This window comes from Borostomias antarcticus, assembly GCF_949987555.1.
Source record: "Borostomias antarcticus genome assembly, chromosome: 3".
In the NCBI taxonomy this organism is placed as follows: domain Eukaryota; kingdom Metazoa; phylum Chordata; class Actinopteri; order Stomiiformes; family Stomiidae; genus Borostomias; species Borostomias antarcticus.
Genome location: NC_140236.1, coordinates 35,597,016 through 35,618,259, shown reverse-complemented (window position 1 = coordinate 35,618,259; position 21,244 = coordinate 35,597,016). Strand labels below are relative to the sequence as shown.

Sequence of the window (21,244 nt, the reverse complement as noted above, 5' to 3'; positions counted from 1 at the left end):
GAAGTATTAAGATCTCCCCAGGGTTGTCAGGTCCTCAGGTGTGCTAGCCTATCTCATGGGCCTTTCTGTGTGGAGTTTGCATGTTCTCCCTGTGTTCGCAAGGGTTTCCTCCCAAGAACCCAATATGAAAAACATCCTGTCCCTGACTTGAAGAGGAAAGTTTGGACTTGGACTTCCCCGGGCGCCACTGATGAGGCTGCCCACTGCTCCTGGCTGCCCCTGGAGGAGGACAGCTTGGATGGGGAAAAATGCAGAGAACAAATTCCACCGGCGACCCCTGAAGATGTGTGTGTGTGTGTGCGTGTTATGTGTGCTGCACTCACGTGTGTTTGTGTGTGTGTCACTTGCCCTGTGGCAAAATACCCCACGGACCCCCACGAGGTCCAGTAGCCTCACGATTAAAATCGTCTTGTGACTGGTAGATTGTCATCCTGCACATTGCTGCCAGGCCAGTAGATGGCAGTAGTAACGCGTCGACCACCCCGAGTCTACTTCTTAGTAGCTATAACAGAAGAAGCCGTCTGTCCTTCACAACAGCAATGGCGACCGCCACGAAATTCATCCAGAGGATTCGGAATATGCTGTCAGGGGTATGCAACTAGTTAAATAAACACGACCTTTATATAGATAGCTTTAATGCTAATAGGCCTACCATCGTGATATGTTTCTGTAGTGTCGAACCCGTAGGATGGGTCACGCTAAATAGCTACACAAATGCTATCTACGTTAGATAGTATGCTATCAATATATGTAATCAAATAGGCTCTGTGCACCAGCTCCACTACTTCCGGAAAGTCACTTGGCATCTTTATTTCCTGTCCTATATGATTGGATTAAGTGATTAATTAGGTATGCGCACACCTGATTAATCACTTCATCCAATCATATAGAACAGGAAATAAAGATGCAAAGTTACTTTCAGGAAGTAGTGGAGCTGGTGCACAGATCCTATTGACTCCTATTCACCTATTGGCATTTTTCACAGCACGATCTGCAAGCAAAGCTTCAGCTGCGTTATGGAGAGATAGCAAAGAGGTAAGTTAAGATGTAGTGGGACCATGAGTGGGACCCTGTCGAGAGAATCCACACTGTCAGAATCCAGCAGCACACATCTGATTTAACTTATCAGCTATCAACCAAAGAGATACCGAGGAATAGCCAATCCAAAAACACTATAATGTTACCCAATAAAAATAACAAATCTGTGTTTGGTAGTTGTTCTGCAATAGTGTGTTTATACATATACTGTATGTGTAATAATACTAGATGTCAATGTGTGATAATGTTAGATGTGTAAACTACAGTAACGTTAGATGTGAATTGTATATGAATTGAGTGAATAAAAGCAAGGAGTTTTCTGTTTTCTGTGTAGGACTCAGCCACCACCCAAACTGCCGGTTGGTCCCAGCCACAAGTATGCCAGTAACTACTACCATCACCGAGATGGGCGCAGAGAGTCTGTTCCGGCCACAGTCGTGATGTCCTCTCAGAAGGCTCTCACTGCTGGCAGGTAAGTCTTGGTTTACTGCACGGTTAAAATGGTTGAATAGGCATTTTCTATTACAGCTTTATTGGTGAATGGTTAAATGGACTGCACTTATTACACTTACACACATTCACACACCAACGGCGGCAATTTGGGGTTCAGTGTCCACTTCGACATGTGGACAGGAGGAGCTGGGATTCGAACCGCCGACCTACGATCGTTGGATGTCCCGCTCTACCTCTGGCAAGACACTGAACCCCAAATTGCTCCCAATGAGCAGGCTAGCACCTTGCAGGGCTGCTGCCGCTATTGGTGTGTGAATGTGTGTGAGAAGTGGTGAATTAGAGGCCATTGTAAACAGTGTATAACTATACAGTGTATACGTGCAGTCCATAAGTGCAGTTGTATTGTAGAGATTTTTATTTTATTGTTGAATATTTTGGACCAATGTCACAGGTAGGTGTGTTAATCTCTTCCAGCCAAGCTCCTGATGTGCCAGCTAAGCGTCCGATCACACCTGGACCGGTATATAAGGACCTTCCACTCTCCACAGACCAGCCATACCTCTGAACAACCATGTCTTCTATCAACTAGCTCACCTGTTAGTATGACATCAGAAGACTGTTTCTGCTCATTGGTTTAGGCTTAATCTTGTAAAAATGTTAGTGTTAATAAAGTATGGATATGTTCTGACTATCTGTTGCCTATTATTCACTCTACAGGTCTGTCATGTTACCAATTACATAGGCTGCTCTAAGTTGGGTCTTGAAATACAACTGTTTAGTGGTTGTTATGAATTGAATAAAGCATATTTGTCTTTTTATGATATTACTGTTACATTTACTGCATTTACATTTTGTATTCAGTTTGTTGATCAGTCCAAAAACAACAATAACACAACAACAACAGTAAGGTGTACACTGGGGGGGGTGGGTTCTCACTTCAGTTATAGGGGCTGCCATAGACTTCCATTGCAGAATAATACCAATTACAATAGGTTGCCTTCGTACTTGGCCCCCTAAAATGATAGTGCATGATATTACACATGCAGCAAATCTATCTGGACGTCAATTCCCAACAGCCTGAGCGTGCATCGTAGAATTTTAGAAAGGTTTGAAGCTTTTTTCATAGAAAGGTTTGAAACTTCCCCCCCTTTATTCAACAACTCCAACATCAATTAGATCAGACACAATATAGGCGGAGGATTAATAAATATAACAATCATGAGCAACATAAATATAGCCTAGCCTACAGCAGCAGGGGTTACAAACAATTATGAAATAAAACAGTGCAATAAAAAGGGGCAACTGTAGCTCAGGAGGTAGAACGAGTTGGCCAATATTCGTAGGGTCGGTGGTTTGAATCCCGTCTTCTCCTCACACCAAATTGCTCTAATGAGCAGGCAAGCACCTTGCATGGGCAGCTGTCGCCATTGGTGTGTACAGTATGTATGTGTGTGAATGGGCGAATGAGAGGCCTTCATTATAAAACGCTTTGGATAAAAGCGCTATATAGCCTACGTGAGTAATAAAAATAGTACAACACGTTAAATTTGTTTTAGGTTTTTTAGGCTGTCTTCACAGCTTTCCTATTGCATGAGGTAGATAATGTTCTAAAGTAGGACTCTGCTTACATTTTAAAGTTGCAAAAATAGGGTTTCGTTTTTATCACTTTACATTTATGGAGAAAAAATTTAGCCAACAATAAGATTACACATATTGGTTTGAGCCAATTACTGTCGTGGACATAGCCCGATGACATCATCTCTACGCGCCGCAGCCTGCTGAAGATAGCGACCATGGGGGACCTTGGCGGCATGTTGCTTCTCATTCAGTTATTAATCAGCTGTCATATTTGGGGTAAGATAAATTCCTATGCGAAACTTTCGCGTTTGTGTTGTTTTGTTATGTTGTTTTTTTGCACGCAGCAAGGGCAGTGAGCAGCAGGATGGTTTGCTCACATAAGTTTACTAACATGCGAGGTCCCCTTAAACTCCTCCACCAGAGCATCGACTAGTTGGAGCTAAAAAACACCAATTAATATCTCTTGTAATTGCTATTTATATTTCTCACCAGCTTGTTTGCTTGCTATATGATTTGACACCAGTGAGAGTTTGGAAATCCATGTTTGTCTTTGCAGACACGTTGGCGAGCACGCTTCCAGCCTGTGATGAGTCTCAGTTCAGGTGCAGGACCGGAAGGTGCATCCCCCTCATCAGGCTGTGTGATGGGGACAGAGACTGTGACGATGGCTCAGATGAACTCCCATGCAGTCAGTAGGCTTTTGCTTCATATCTGGGTTCCTGGACATGCCTTTGTCTTGCACATTCTTGTCATAGCCCCATGGCTGCCATAACATCTCATCAGCTAGTCAGTCATATATCTTTTGGTTTATTGATTGTGTAGGTGGTCTGTAGGCTACACTGTCTTTAAACGGGGTTAAAATCTGATTTCTAACTAAAAATTAACAGAATAGATTGAATGTGGTCGACAATGGAGAACTATTTTGGATTGCAGATGGCTGAAAGCAACTTAGTTTAGCGAAATTGAACACTACACAAACTCATGTTTAAATGTTTTGTTTAACTACAGTGCAGTTTAGCTGTATAAAAGCAATAACACACTCTAGGTGGTTAGTTGTGGTTATTAGCCCGGCTGTGTTGCATTCACGAGGCACGAGAGCGCAGCTCCCTCCTGTGTGTTATTCCTTAATTGTCGTACCCATATCCATCTTTAAATGAACTGCTTTTGTGAAATAATTCGACACACTGTACTTTGATTTTGGGGACATGCCAGAGTTGGGGAGATAAATGCAGTGGCGTGTTTTCCCTGATCAAAGGTCACTGGTGGTCAGAAGTTGGCTGTCACTACAACTGGGGCATATGGGCTTGACAACACTCTTTATTGTTACACAAAGATGCACTGGTCACCTCCACTGTCGTTACACTCGTTCACTGACTCTGAAATGACGCCCTGTTTAACTCAAAGCAAGATTCGAATTAGATGACACTTAAGTGCCTTTATTGTCCACAATTTGAACATTTGTTAGGCTCTGATTCGACACAAAACAGTGACACAAAACACATACAGCCAATCACATCATATTCACAATAAATAGATAGCAAGTTTGGATGGATCAATGTATTGTATTAAATTAAAGGAATGCAGTAAATTGCACTTATCAATTCATAACTTGATACAAATGGTACTTTTATTGAAGGGTGTATAGCGCTGTTTTCACATTGGTGCCTTGATAGTTGCGTTTCCATTTCTATCTTGTGTAAGCTAGAGGGCTCTCTGGATCAGACTTACTAAATCTTTGTTTGCGCAGTATGAATTCCAGAGAGATTACTGCATACAAGCTGCAGGAGAACTGTAGCCTTATAAACCACACTTTCAACCCGGCCTCTCAGATTGACCCTATAGGCTCAAACGGTGTCATTTTCAGTTGGCTTTGCTAAAACGAAATCACATATGGGTCAACCTGATCAATCACATCATCAACAAAGTATATGAGTATTTAGTCTTAACGGAGCACCCCACATGACTACCATTGGTGTTTTTTCATGTCAAAACGCTCCACAATAGTAGAGAGTGATCTGTAGGGCTGTCCCATATACCATTTTACAAGCTTCGAATACTATTTGTTCTCAACCACTAGGTGGCAGCATTTAATAACTACTGATGCAAGCTGAACAATGCACCAGCAGTCATTCCCTTGTGCAACTTTTACCTCCTGCTACTACTATACTTGTAGATTGTAAGCTTGCTAGATTGTTTAGCCATTTGTTTATGATTTAATCATGTGTGGGTTTATTTTATCATGGCTTGTGACTGTCAGTTTGCCCAAGTTTAGGTTTCACTTAAACGTTCTGACAAGGTTTCATTTTTGTGTTCTGTTTACATCCATAAACTCTTGAAAACCACTTCCAATTCGGTTTTATAAATGATCTATTTTGTACTACCACGATAAACTAGAGGCTGATAATAGCCTACCAAAACATCACCAATATGCTTGTGTCGCGTTTACAATAGGAAAATAATCTATTCTAATAATGTATTCTAAATAGCAAACTAATAGCTAGCTTAGGGCTAACAATTTCCTCCGCTTCGGGGCTGCCAAACATACACGCGCGCATGTGTGTGTGTCATTGTCATTTTATTTATATAGCACCACCATTCATACAAATCAATGTAGCACATAGTGCTTTACATACAATATGTAAAAGATGGATAAAAACATAAATCATGTAAACACAGTGAGAATAGATTTAAAAGAAACAATAAAAGTAAAATAATTCAAATTTTAAAAGATAATGTAAAATTGAATTAAAAAAAACAAACAAAAAAAACACATTCTCAGGTCCTCTGGCAGGGTGTTCCAGAGGCAGGGGGAATAAGAACTGAAGGCTGCCTCCCCAGGCCTCTTAGTCCTGGCTCTAGAACCCTCCAATGCCTCTTAGTCCTGGCTCTAGAACCTCCCCATGCCCTCCCCAGGCCTCTTAGTCCTGGCTCTAGAACCCTCCAATGCCTCTTAGTCCTGGCTCTAGAACCCTCCAATGCCTCTTAGTCCTGGCTCTAGAACCCTCCAATGCCTCTTAGTCCTGGCTCTAGAACCTCCCCATGCCTCTTAGTCCTGGCTCTAGAACCTCCCCATGCCTCTTAGTCCTGGCTCTAGAACCTCCCCATGCCTCTTAGTCCTGACTCTAGGACCTCCCCAGGCCTCTTAGTCCTGGCTCTAGGACCTCCCCATGCCTCTTAGTCCTGGCTCTAGGACCTCCCCATGCCTCTTAGTCCTGTCTCTAGGACCTCCCCAGGCCTCTTAGTCCTGGCTCTAGGACCTCCCCAGGCCTCTTAGTCCTGGCTCTAGGACCTCCCCATGCCTCTTAGTCCTGGCTCTAGGACCTCCCCATGCCTCTTAGTCCTGTCTCTAGGACCTCCCCATGCCTCTTAGTCCTGTCTCTAGGACCTCCCCATGCCTCTTAGTCCTGTCTCTAGGACCTCCCCCTGCCTCTTAGTCCTGTCTCTAGGACCTCCCCAGGCCTCTTAGTCCTGTCTCTAGGACCTCCCCATGCCTCTTAGTCCTGTCTCTAGGACCTCCCCATGCCTCTTAGTCCTGGCTCTAGGACCTCCCCATGCCTCTTAGTCCTGGCTCTAGGAACCATTAAAAGCTCAGTGCCAGAGGACTTGAGGGACCTACTAAGCGTACATTTTAGCATGTCTGAATGTATTTAGGTGCTTGATTGTGTATGGATTGATCTGTGGATTAACATGAAATGTGGGCCTGTGAGAGAGGCTGGTTTACCAGATAGATTTGTACAGTGTAAACATTGCATGCCACTTCTTTGACTATAGCCTGCGGATGAACACAAGTTATTATTATCTTTTAACCCCAGGCGTGCTTAAATGCAAGCGAGACGAGTTCGCCTGCAGCAGTAGGCGATGCATATCCCTCCGCCTCCTCTGCAACGGTGCTGATGACTGTGGCGACGGGAGTGACGAGGCCTCCTGTCAGAACTGTACCGGGGACTACTTCTTGTGTGGGACTGGGAGATGCATGCACAGAGCCAAGCTTTGTGATGGATGGCCCGACTGCCCCGACGGGCGCGACGAGGGTAGGGACGTGTGTCCTGTCGCCTTGTCCCTGACCCCTCCCGCGTGTTCGGACTCGGAGTTCCAGTGTGGCGACGGTCAGTGCGTGCCTCACTCCTGGCGCTGCGACCACAACGAAGACTGTGGGGATGGGAGTGACGAGCATCACTGTGGTGAGATGATGATGCTGTTTGAGGTTTTTGTTGGTCTCAAATGTTGCTGCAGTTCTTCTCATGAGCCACAAGATGGCGATGTCAGTTTTATTGCCGTGGCTAGTTCATTTGGATGAACATGACATGAATACCTAAAGTGATCATTGCTTAGTAGTCCATGAGAAAAAAGATTTTCCCTATTATATGTGAATATAGTGTTTGGTAATGGTCATTTGAGGTGTAGAGGGCTGTTTTTAGGTTCATTATTGCATTACAACCACAACTATGTTTGCAAATACAGTATGTGTCCTAATTCTCCATCTATGCATGTTCATATGTTTTAAAAGCAGATTGTTTAGGCTGCTTGAGTGTCGACTTGATAATATAGGAATTTATAAAGGATATCCTGGTTGCTTCACCAAGCCTAGAGGCATGCCCTTTACTGACCAAGCTAGGCGTCCTCTCAGGGGCCTTGTTCAAATAGATACGGTGCCTAATATGCCTGTGCCTTGTTTGTTCAGTTAATATCGTACATTGTGTGAACAAAAAAGTAGGCAAACATCGCCGTATGTAAAACGAACCCACCACATTCAAGCAAGCTTACTGAAGGATATTGACCCAACTTTGACCCGGACGCTACAACCTCTCCCCTGCAGATCAGAACGAGTGTCTGGTGAACAACGGAGGCTGCTCTCACCTGTGTGTGGACGCGGCAATGGGCTTCCACTGTGACTGTCCCCGTGGTCTGCGTCTGGTGGGAGACAGCCGCTGTGAGGGTGAGTGGTGATCGGCACCAGCGGTGCCACTGTGTGACAGCGTAGTCTGCAACTTCGTATATCCCTTTAATCTAGAGCATGGGCTCCCAAACTGTGAGGCGGGCCTCTCCTGGGGGGCCCCAAATAAATTCAGGGGAGGCGCGGAGGGATGGTTAGAAAAAAAAAGGAAAAATGTTTTTTATTTTAGGATTTTCTATGGTTTTTATGAATGAAACATGATTTTAAAGGTCTTTTTTTTATTAATGGACAAATTTGGGGGGTTGGGGGGGCGCGGGTGTGTCACTGTTTTCAGAGGGGAGGCCCACATTGATGGAGTTTGGGAACCCATGATCTAGAGTGTGAATGTTGGGAAGATAGCCCAAGCTTTTAGCTGAAATAGTGCAAGGCAACCATTGGTGTATTTAAATAAATGGGTATCTGACATCTTACCTCCAATAAATCACACGTTGGGCCCAGAGAAGGATGGCAGGCTGTTTAGATCACTGGGCTCTCTCTTTCTTTTCTTTTTTGGTGACCCTACTTTCAACTTTGTCCAAATTTGATAAATTAAATTGTAAATGGTAAATTGATTAAAAGCACAGTTTTTACATTCTTAGATCTGTAATCTGGACAACGATTATTTCCCCCTAGCAGTAGAAAGCTCAAGATTACTCCAAAAATGAAGTGGTGACGTGTGCACTTTAATTGTGTGTTACTTCCTTCCTTGAATGAATCTATCAAGCTGTTATCAGTTAAAAAAGCAGGAAGATGGAGAAAAAGAAGTACTAGTTGAAGGAAGCACTAGAATCTGTTCCCACAGTTAGCGCATAGTGCTAATTAAAATATGTTGGTTTTAAAGGACTAGTTTGGTATTGCAGTAAGCATTATAAATCCATTATTTATGTACAATGTCTATATGTACAATGGTCCATATATAAACATTTTGACAGACTGTGCCCTCTTGAGATATTAGTGCTCTTTGCTCATATCATAGCTACTCACTCTAAGTACACAATGGATCTCTAAGCCCATATACATCACACTACACTCTGCACACAAGCTCTATATATGCTCACCACACCCCATTCTGTATGTATGTGTATTTTATGTTTGAACTGTCCTGTCTTTGCACTGTCCTGTCCTGCACCTTGTCTAATGTCGTCCCCATCAGTGCATGCACTATCGACCTAATGGTAATTAACAAATCTTGAATCGTATAATGCCAAATAGCAAACAATTTCTTTTTTTTCCATATCAGGAAATCTATTGAGTGAGCCCGTTTTGAACTAACATACAATGAGAATGGCATCTCTTTTCTCTAGAGATTGATAAGTGCCTGGACATGGATGTTTGCAGCCAACTGTGTGTCCATATCAATGGCAGCTTCGTCTGCGACTGTCGTGAAGGCTACCAGATGAGCCCAGGATCCGGAGAGTGCCGAGCTGAAGGTGAGGTCTTAAAGAAGAATGCTCGTTTTTGACAACCTGGACCTTATTTACGGCATATTATAAGACGTTTGACTCAGCGAGATAACTTTGGTGTAATTCAGAGGCCTGTAGAAGAAATTTAAAATCCAGCGCGAGCCAAGTATCTTGCATAACACAAAATGACCATTTTTCCTTTGTTCGTCTTTTCAAATCATTCCACCTCCGTTTGCAGTCTTCCGCGTTTACACACACCAATGGCACTGACTGATTGGGAAATTAAACCCCAAATGGGCTCTGTGCACCAGCTCCACGACTTCCTGAAAGTCACTTGGCTTCTTTATTTCTTGTCCAATATGATTGGATTAAGTGATTAATCAGGTGTGCGCTGGGTCTGCCGTACACCTGATTAATCACTTAATCCAATCATATTGGACAAGAAATAAAGATGCCAAGTGACTTTCAGGAAGTAGTGGAGCTGGTGCACAGAGCCTATATGATTTTTTGCTGCAGCCGTGATATTTTTTGCGGGAAGCTGTGAGACATATTTTTGAACCTTGTCCGTGAGGACTTCAAGTTCGCCGTCTGATAAACGTATCTTTCTTTTTCTGTCTGCCATCGTCCAATAATATGCATACGAGTTGTATGCTCTGTATGCGCAGTATTTATAGTCATTTCCTATATCAGCAGCAAATTGCACTCGGCTGCAAACACCGAACGGGCTTGTTTGCGCTGGGATCTTATTAGCGCAATGTCTTTAGTGAATAGGTTTTTACAACGGAGCACATAGCTGGAGCAACTGACGGGGCGGCTGTAGCTCAGTTGGTAGAGCGGGTCGTTCAATGATCGAAGGGTCAGCGGTTCGAATCCCAGCTCCGACTGTACACATGTCGAAGTGTCCTTGAGCAAGACACCTAACCCCAAATTGCTCCCAATGAGCAGGTTAGCACCTTGCATGGCCGCTGCCGCCATTGGTGTGTGAATGTGTGTGTGAATGGGTGAATGAGAGGCTGTTGTAAAGCGCTTTGAGTGCCGCTAAGGTGGAAAAGTGCTATATAAGTGCAGTCTATTTACCATTTACCATAACTGACGCGCAATGTAATGGTGCAATTAACGGCCGCAATTCCACTTTAGTGAATTCGCCCCTCAGAATGACATCACACAGTACTGTGCAAAACTCTTAGGCCGCTCAAGAAAATTGTTGAAGGCTATTTATCTGGGCAGTCGGTGTTTATTTGCTCGTAAAAACACTATATGACAATAGAATAAATACAAATAAGCATGAACATGATACAATGTAATTAAATAGAGTGTCTGAGATGCTTGAGCATGCAGGTAGGGTGTGGAAACTGTCCAAGCAAGATTCCTGATACGGAACTACAAGGAATCCTTTTATCACGTCTTAAGTTATCTTTCAATTGCAAATCCATGCCTGACAAGCACACAATAGGAACAGAAGGTTGTTAATGCAAAGTCGTATGCCTTGTTGAGGTAGGTACCACACATAACAGAGCACCATTCCAGTCCCAGCCTGTCTTCACTTATATTCCACTTTCCCATGACAAAGGCCCGGTGAGATCGAAAGGTGAGTGCCGGTCAGGAAGTTTCATCACAACATAAAATACAAAAGGGCTCTGGCTGCTTGTCCAATTCAGGTTGTACTGCATTCTTCAGCTACAGCTCAAAAACAGCCCATCCCATTACACCATTAGTGTACGTAGGTCTCTAGATCTGGATACATGCTGTCGTTCTGTACTCACTGTTGCAATTACGGAAGGGAATTAAGTCATTAATATCTGACTCCAACTTTGTATGCATAAATATAACCTGTGTCCTTTTGTGATAGACAAACTAGGACCTGAGCTTCTAGTTAACAAAGGGTCAACTTATGTTGATGTTACTCTTCCTTAAATACCCAGACCAACCTGAAAACATAACAAAGACGTGTCAGATATAGACACCACGCTCACAAGACAGAAGTAGAACAACATAAGAATCAGGGCTGCACAATTCATCGTGTATTATCGTTATTGCAATTAAGCCTCTATGATATACTAATAAGGCTGGCAATTAATGTATTCCCTTCAGTCACTCGCTGATTTCAAAATCACAAATGCCTGGTTTTAAACATCTCTATTCAACACGTGAGCGCTACAAATCACTGGAAAATCACGAAAAAGCATTGGGGTGCGTGAAGCCTGAAGCCTGAAATTTGTGTGAAGACAAGCCTGAAATTCTTGCTAGGCAATGAGGATGCCATTGCCTCAGGAGGAAGCTCGTCAATATCTAGTCAAGTCGTCTCCAGCAGGTAGCTGACACCCCCCACCCCCCCCCCCCTCCCCAAATGCCTACGGAAAGAAGCAGTTTGTCACAAAACAACACCGCAGCTAAACGTCCTGTCAAAACAACACTATACAGCAGCTAAATGTCCCGTCAACGCAACGTTGGCGGTGACACTTGTAATCAAATTAAATTAAACTTTATTTATATAGCACGTTTCATACACAAAGGCGACTCGATGCACATTTACAGAAAGAAGAGGGCTGCACATATACTGATCCTACCCCTAATTTTCCAGAGAAGCAAAAAAACAGTTCAACCATTTGAGCCAATATAGGACAACTGTAAAAATTCTTCCCCGACCTCTCTCAACGAGACGATCGAGTAAGCTCCTGGGAAATGTGTAACTGTATTAGCTATTACATGGGGCACACATTACACAGCACATAGAAGTAGTGCGAGCTGGGGTGCCCCGGTAGCTTTAGCTCACCGGGTAAGGCGCGCTCCATATGAAGGCTAGTCCTTCGCGCGGCGGCCCCGGGTTCGATTCCCGGTTCGGGTCCTGTGCCGCATGTCCTCCCCTCTCTCTCTCCCACGTTTCCTGTCTCTCTCAAACTGTCCTGTCCCATTAAAGCTGAAAAGCCCTAAAAAATATCTTTAAAAAAAAAAAAGTAGTAGTGCGAGCTGTTCTAGCGACGCCCAGAAATGTGAAGATACTGGTTCAAATTCAGTTGACTCCTGCAAAAGATTTGAGCGATGAAGTGACTCTTGGGTTTTTGTGTGCCTGCAGGACATGTGGCCCAGCTGGCGTTCAGCAGTTCTGGGGGGGTTGGGCTGGTCAGCGCCGTTGGGACCGTGGAGCAGCGGGAACTGGCTCCAGGTTTACTAGGACGTGGAGTAATGGCTGCCCTCACTGCTAACCGAACACTGTACTGGGCCAGTGTGGAACAAGGCACCATCTATAGGTATCACACACAGACACGCAGACAATCTTCTGTATTTGTTTGGCAAACAGCAACCTTACGTGCGGGGTCATTATGTACTTGTGACCTGCTGTGCAAACACTCAGTAGCGGATGGGAGAGTTTATGGGAGAGTTAAGTTTATTTATTACAATATTTTAATTTTTAAGTCGGGTGTTCCATCCTGAAACTTAAAACCGGGCGTTATGTCTTTATCTTCCTTTGTTTGCATACTTCCCTCTTGAGAACATCACAGGCCTCCTGTTCTCTGTGTATGCCAGGGGTCTCAAACTCGCGGCCCGCGGGCCATTTGCGGCCCGCCACAACACTCCAACCGGCCCGCGACATGATGTCAGAAATATAATATAATCTGGCCCGCAAAATAATTTATTGTAAACGGCGCCGGCAGGCAGGCCTACAATGTAAATTCAAGTCGCTCAAACGTGGGGCGGAATGCTGTTATTGTGCGCAGCGCGTGAGGTGAACGCTGCATAGTCACAGGTGCAATCAATCCACACACGACTATGAACTATGAACGGAATGCAGCTCGCCACCGAGAGGCTGTTTTCATGGTTAACTAACGTTAAGAACACAGACAGTTTCAAGAAATATGGACATTGCAGTATTTTTTGTGGTGTCCAATGGAAATGCTACCTGCTTGATATGCAAGAACAAAGTCGCCGTTCTAAAGGAATATAATGTCAAGAGCTATCCATTACTAAACATGGAGTGTCATAAGGAGACCAGAGGAAAAAACGAGCCACACAGCTGAGAGGGCTAATGTCTCAGCAGTCTTTCAAGATAAGTGTCTGGCAAGAAATAGAGCAGTAGCCTACAAATGTATTCAAGTGTCTGGTAAGAAATGGAAACAAACTTGAACTTTAATAAATGCAAGTACAGGTCCAGGGCAGGCTTACAGTAGTGATGCATCTTGCAGCTAAAACAGAATAAAGTACAAATGTAGGCTATTCAAGATAAAATAAAAGTCAGGAAAAATGATTTGCAGCACTAACTTATATGTTAAAATATATTAAAATGAATGGAAACCGGTTTGAATTTGTATGATGAAAATGTTAGTTATGGAATAGTCTTGCAACATTTAGAGACTGAGTTGTGAGTCTAGTTATGGAAATGAAAAATGACATTTTCAGAAATATTGCACTTTCTTATAGTTAGTAGTAGTTGAAGTTGACATTGAAGTGGCCCTCCTATGAGTTGACGATACCAGCAGTGGCCCCAAGCCAATTTGAGTTTGAGACCCCTGGTGTATGCTGAAGGCTTGAAGCTAACTGAAACACCGACTACTTCAAACCGTTGTGAGTTTCCACGTGTCTGACCTTGTTGGGCCTGCAGGATCGGCATGGATGGGAAATCCCAGGAGCCTTTGCTGCTACTGGAAGGCCAAGGCGCTGTGCTGGGATTGGCTGTCGACTGGATCCACATGCTGCTGTATTTCACCAACGCCAACACTCAGTCAGTGAATGTAGCCCGCCTGGATGGCTCTGCACAAAGGCCTCTGATAGCAGGCCTGGACAAGCCCACGGGGGTGGCTGTGGAACCATTACTTGGGTAATTACTGTACATCCGATAATAGAATAGAATATAATAGAATAGAATATACTTTATTGTCCCCTCAGGGAAATTTGTCTTGGACTCGTTTGCTGCACAAATCAACTCTATACATAGAAACAGAGGAGGACAACACATCACGTCTCACATACATATACTACACACAACACATCACATGTCTCACATACATATACTACACACAACACATCACATGTCTCACATACATATACTACACACAACACATCACATGTCTCACATACATATACTACACACAACACATCACATGTCTCACATACATATACTACACACAACACATCACATGTCTCACATACATATACTACACACAACACATCACATGTCTCACATACATATACTACACACAACACATCACATGTCTCACATACATATACTACACACAACACGTAAGGGTTCCAGTCAGGTTTACTCACTGGTATTATTCCATTACAAGTCCGACAACTTATTCCCTTCAAATGGTACTCTGTCGTTCCAGTATAGTAGTATAGTAGTATAGTATAGTAACAGAGTTGAATCACTAGGCCTATACTGTATATAAGTCTATACAACAAACTGAAGAAAACGTGTTCCATGTCCTCCCCACATTCAGCTCTGTGTTTCTCCAGGTTTCTCTTCTGGGCCGACAGTGGACGTTCCCCCAGGATCGAGCGTGTGAGCTTGGACGGGCGCGACAGGGTGGCACTAGTCACCTCCGTCATCTGGAAACCAGTCGCCATTTCTCTGGGTAGAGTCGGGTATTCCATACACATTTTATGTGAAGCAGTAGACTGTCAAATGGAAAGAGCTACCATTAACTCAAACCTTCCTCGCTCAAATATGAAATCCCAGAGGAGAGAAGTTGATTTATCTTTCTTTTTGGCACAGGGCAGATGGCGCCGAATGATTTTCTTGAAACCTATTGCTTGATAGTTGTTAAGAGCTCTGTTAAATATATTTTCATTTCATTTTTCAGATTTTTTCTTTTTGTCGTCATACAGACATGCCCCGACGGCTTCTCTATTGGTCTGACGCAGGGATGCGCACCGTCTCCAGAGTCGACTTCAAGGGCCAGCATCGGAAGACCGTGGTTGAATCCAACGGATACCTAGACAAGCCCTTCGGCCTGGCGGTGTTTGAGGTGAAAATGCTACCAATACCCATTCCAGAGCAGTATATTAGAGGGGCTGTGTCAATCCCACAGACTTCAAGGACCATGATATTCTCAAAGTAACCAAGGATATGACAATCATGGATGTTCACATAGTTCCTAATCGTGGCGGGCTATAACCTGCTATAACCTGGGTTTGCATTGTGGGGGATTTTGTCGACAAACTGCTAGCATACGTACATAGTGTGGGCATGTGAGTAGCGCTCTGAGCATCAGGGAAGGCGTTATATACAGTAAGTAAAGTATGGATCATTGGGCCATGAATGGGCCCAAGTCCTAAACCAACAAGCAAAGTGAACCCCCTTTATTCACTCAAATTAATAGCGGAGGGCCTAAAACCCCCGTAGCTGTGGTAAAATCCCCTGTAACCCACTGCCTCGAGTGGTCAATTGCTTTTCTACAACGGTTACTACATATATATATTCCCAAAAACACTCAGTAGTAACATTCAATCATTTATTTACTGATCATTCTTATCATTTTAGTATTTACAAAATCTTCCGCGATAGGCTGTAGTTCTGAATTAAATGGTTGCCAGGCAACATAGGCTATCTCGCCTATTTGGGTTGGCCTTGTTCGCATAAACCATAAGGCATAATTCGGGTGATTCACGTTTATTTTAATATTTCCAGCCATGGTGCAGTTATTAAAACAGCTCTCCAGAGCACTCGTTTTTGCTGGTAGAGGAAGTGTTGGAGTCGAACTGATGAGTGCGTTTTTGTAACAGGATACGAAAAAGGCGAAGTTGCTGCGAGTGGTTGCTACGCAAAGCATAGCCTACCGCTTGATTTTATCAATGGCCTCGTCAATGAGATTGACGGTGCATTAATACTAATTGTTATGTGGTCGCAGCAGTGGGTTACAGAGTATTTTACCACGGCTGCTAGCCAATCAGAATCAAGTATCCAAACTCTCCGTTGTAGAACTAAACTTCTAGCACCCTGACAACTGTCTCTCAACTCTGCCACAGACACGTGTGTACTGGAGCGATGAAACGACACATTCCATCTGTAGTGCAGACAAGCACAATGGCAGCGTCTTTCAAGTTCTCCTTTCAGGAATTCCACACCCTGCTGGTCTGGTATTTGCACATCCTGTTCTCCAACCAAAAGGTACTTGTCTGTACTGCTAATTTGTAATTTATCAAACAATACGTGTTTTTATAACAAGTTTGTTTTATGGTTATCAGGCTCTCCAGTTTGTGGGAACCCCAAGACGGTTTGTCAACAACAGTGTGTCCCAGACCTGTTCTCCGACACCCGTCTTCCCAGGTTCAAATGCATGTCCTTTGAGAATAAGAATGGTGAGCGCTGTTGAGTGAGACTACTCAATCAGGATCTTTATTTTTTTATAAACGTATTAAAATATGTTTTTAGAAAACCTGACATTAGCTCTGATTGAAAACAGATTTTTCTCCTCTTCAATTCCAGGCACAGTAATGTCTCACGCAGTTCCAGTACCTTATCTCTCTGATATGACCTTCGCTGGAATCATTTTGCTTATTGGTAGGCTTAATATTACTTCTATATTTAGAATTTATATTCAGACTTTAGACTAATGTAAATATACTTTTTAAATGTAATTACCAAAATAAATCCAAAATGTGCCAAATGTAAAGTCGTGTGTGTGATGAAGATGGAGATAAAATATGGAACTGAATGAAGGAGATGTTTTCTAAGTTGTGACGTGTTGTGCCCAGTGCTCCTGAGCGTGGTGCTGGTGGGGACAGTGCGGAGGTGGTGGAGGGAGGAGTTCAGGACTTCCGGGACGCTCCTGCTCCGCGACGTCTCTCTGAAGGAGTCCCAGGACCCTCTCATCCACAGCCTGGTGACAGGCCCACAGGCGTGTCCTTTTAAGGTAGGAACTGTAAAGGAGACACCTACATATCTGTCACAGGAGGCCAGGCAGCCTCAGAATCGCCTCGAGGTTTATTCCAGGATGCTTGTGTCACATGTGGCCTCCTATGTTTAAGGTGCTTACAGATGTTTATCAGTTAATGTTTCGCCACTCTTGTGGCAGCAACAGGTTAGGTGAGCATTTAATGAGTTGCTAATTTTTATTAAAGCTGCATTAATTGATTTTATTTTACCACTAGACGGCAGTAAGGGACTCGCACAAACTTGTTTACGGCTAAAACGAAAGGGCAGAACATTTTCAGGCATGGGGGGCGAAGCAAAGGCATGGGCCGGCTATTGTCAACACAGCCATAAATGAGGGAATAACAACAGCCATGGCTCAATGAAACAATCTGATATCAGGTCATTTTAATTAGTTTTTTTGACAATATGCTTAAAATTAATGAATGTAGCTTTGTGTTGCACACTAACTGCCAGGAGGCATCTATCTATCCATCTATCTATCCATCTATCTATCCATCCATCCATCCATCAGGATTTCAACTCCAGTATAGTAAAAAATGCAGCTATGCAATCCAGTTTGCATAGCACCCAAAAATAGATTATGTCTGTTTCTGACATCTGGACAAGAGGAAAGTAGGGAATGTATTTGCATAATGCATTTGCATTCTACCAGACACTTCAATCCAAAGCGAAACGATATGAGCTGGTGTTCCTGGGCCAGTCTCCAGTGTTGACTTTCGTTGTCTTTTTATTATTGTCCTTATTCAGCTCTGCATTTTGATCAAAGCATTTGTCTCGTTGCAACGTTCTTATGTTGTTTGAGTGTCCCCCCCCCCCTCGTCTCTTCTCCGATAAGACTGTCTGGACTGGTCTGGTCTCTCTTGCAGCCCACGGCCTTGTGGTCAAGATATCCTACGCCGCCTCGGCGCCCAGGCCTCTATCTTACCACAACCATTGGTGTCTGTCACAGAGTGTACCAACCATAAGAATGTCATCTCTATCTCATATGGGATGTTTGTCTATGCGAAGGGAGACAGTTTCTTACAGAATCTCCAGCCGCCAGCCACATTCAGGGGCTAATCATCATAATTAGAAACGGCTAACGGGATCAGGATAAACCAAGACATTTCTCTAAAAAGGCCATTTTCATCACCAGAAACCTGTTGGTTTCTAGTCAGACACTAACCACTGGCCTGTCTACTACCCCTGTCTTCTTGCCCACCTCTCATGGGTTGACACATATCACTATTTTTGTTTGGTGTTCGATATGGATATATATATAGATGGATGGATGCATGGATGGATGCATGGTTCCTGATTTATCCTCGAGTGGAAATTGTTGACTGTGTATTAAATGTAGGCTAGCAAACTGTTGTGGACACATTTGAAATATTCACGTTTGAATTTACTCTTTTAAATTCAAGTCTTCATAATCATATGCCACCAATGTGACATTTTGGTGGATAAACATCAGTCTGAATAATGTTATACGGTTATTTACAATCATATACAATGGTCCATATAAAAACTTCGACAGACTTTGCACTCTTGAGATATTAGTGATATGAGCAATGAGCACTAATATCTCAAGAGTGCAAAGCCTGCCGAATCTTTTATATCCATTGTTGTATATGATCGTAAATAATCATATAACGGGTAGGGCTGGGTTTAAAAAAAACAACGATGAATCGATTCTGAATCAAATTATTCAGAATCGATTCATGAATCCCCAAATCGATCTTTTATTTAATGAATGAATGAATAAATGAAGGAATGAATAGTTAATTCATTCATTCAATGATTCATTCAATGATTCATTCATTCATTTTTGGAAATCAGTATCAATACCCAGCCCTAGTATTGATGTGTTGCATAACTTGGCAGTCATGTAATTAAGGTTACAGCAAAAAAAAAAAAAAAAAAAAAACCTTTTTTAGTTAGGATTTAGTAACACTAACCGAACCGATATTGAATCGAATCGAATATAATTGAATCGTGATTCTGAACCTTGTGAATCGGAATCGAATTGATTCTTGAAATTCAAATCGATACCCAGCCCTAATAACAGGGCTTATAATGCTAAATACCAACCTACTCCTTTAAGTGGTGAACGTGATGTTGTTCTATTTCCTTGCTCAGGACTCGCCGCATAAACTGGACTTTGGCCATGACGGAGGCAAGGTCTTGCATAAGAGAGACTTTGACCAGCATGTCATGCCTCCCCAGTACCAGCCACTCCCAATGTCACTGGAGGACTTGTCTTCATAGCACCTCAGTGCCAGCCTGTACCCAAGTTCCTGGAGGACTGTCTTCACGCTGTGTACAAGTTAGGGGTAAGAAGAGGAAGTTCTCCTCGTGACCAGTTGTTGTTCTCATAACATTGTCCTTCAAAATGTTATTAGAAGAATCTATTTAACATCTGCAGACACTTGAATTATGACATGATCTTTGTATTTTCTTCAATGTACTCAACCACTCATTAAGTGTGGTTTGAACTAGTGGATAACTCCACTGTCCTAGGGTACGAAGCCCTTCTGTTGTACACGCACTTAGGAAACCTTCAAACGTACATGTGAACCGCTACACGCACATAGGAAACCTTCAAAAGTACATGTGAACCGCTACACGCACATAGGAAACCTTCCTGCTGTAATGCTCTTCGCCAGCAGTGTTATATTTATTTTAATATGGGTGTGAGGCAGGGGATGTGTATTCCCCACTGCTTTAAATGCACACTTTGTTCTTATCAAGTGGCCTGGGAACAACAGGTGGTGAAGTTCCTTTTCTTGTGTAATGGCCACCAGGAGTAGAGCACTTAGTCGGTACTACTGTATTATATACCATATATGTGTGGTATGTTTCATTGAAAATCAATGACCGGCCTGAATCGCCTTTGTGTGTACACTGTAAGTGATTTGTTTAACTTTCAAATTGTTTTATGTATTATTTTTGGTTTGGTTTGGCAAATATTTTCAGTTTCATGGTGAAACATGTATACAATCATTTGCTGATAGAATGAATATCAATCGAATATTCTAATTTATTGAATCTAGAGACGACTGATTAAATGAGTTATTTATTTTTGAAGTGACTTGTTAGCTTTAGAGTTTTGCGGATTGTTTGTGTTAATGAATCTGTACTCGTTGAAAGAGTACCTCTTGAAATAAATACAATAAAATATTTTGTTCTCAGTACTAAGAAGTTATCTTTTCTAATATTCAGATCTTAATCATTTTCTCTAATTAGCTGTGTTGGCGGGGGGGTGGGGGTGTGTGTGGGTGTGTGGGTGGGTGGGGGTGCAGGTGTGGAGGATTCTGTGTCAGCTACAGTGGACTCTTCATTGTGAGTGCTTCAAAGTATGAATGGAGTCTCTAGCTTAAAAAAAAATTGTTCTTCAAAGTATTCCTCAGTGTCGGAGTGAAAACAGATACGGTGCATCTGGAAAGTACTCACACCACTAAACTTTTTAGATATGTTGTTGTTACAGCCTTATTCCAAAATTGATTAAATTAATCTACACACAATACCCCATAATGACAAAGAGAAATGTTTTTTTAGAAGATTTTGCTTGTGTATATGTGTATAAATATATATATATATATATATATATATAAAGAAATATCACATGTACATATGTATTCCGACCCTTTAATCAGTACTTTGTTGAGGCACCTTTGGCAGTGATTAAAGCCTCAAGTATTCTTGGGTATGACGCTACAAGCCTGGCACACCTGGATTTCTCCCATTCTTCTCTGCAGATCCTCTCAAGCTCAAGCATAAGCAGGCTATTGGTAGGCTATTGTTGTAATTGTATTAGATCATGGTTAAAATGCTACAGCAATTATAATAGGCTAGACATTATTATTATTATTATTATTAGCCTACGTGAGACAGTGACACTGCACACTATGCAGTACATGTTTGCCTCTGATCCACCGCTGTAGTTGGTCAATGCCTCTGATCCACCGCTGTAGCAGGGCTTAA

General features: G+C 42.8%; 2 protein-coding genes across 2 annotated transcripts; both read left to right on the top strand.

Moving 5' to 3' along the window:
• The first annotated feature begins 526 nt into the window (after positions 1-526).
• Positions 527-2,210, top strand: ndufa7 (NADH:ubiquinone oxidoreductase subunit A7). The gene is made up of 4 exons (XM_084462028.1): positions 527-590; positions 986-1,035; positions 1,373-1,510; positions 1,966-2,210. Exons 1-4 carry the CDS (start codon positions 540-542, stop codon positions 2,054-2,056), a joined length of 330 nt encoding a protein of 109 aa, XP_084318154.1. The 5' UTR covers positions 527-539; the 3' UTR covers positions 2,057-2,210.
• A 1,074-nt stretch (positions 2,211-3,284) lies between these two features.
• On the top strand, positions 3,285-19,528 carry LOC311307372 (low-density lipoprotein receptor-like; the record flags this gene model as incomplete). The annotated part of the gene is made up of 14 exons (XM_084436167.1): positions 3,285-3,345; positions 3,626-3,757; positions 6,882-7,250; positions 7,886-8,005; positions 9,307-9,432; positions 12,479-12,653; positions 14,003-14,218; positions 14,860-14,978; positions 15,232-15,371; positions 16,372-16,513; positions 16,591-16,704; positions 16,832-16,906; positions 17,101-17,258; positions 19,400-19,528. 14 exons carry the CDS (start codon positions 3,285-3,287, stop codon positions 19,526-19,528), a joined length of 2,076 nt encoding a protein of 691 aa, XP_084292293.1.
• Positions 19,529-21,244: the final 1,716 nt, after the last annotated feature.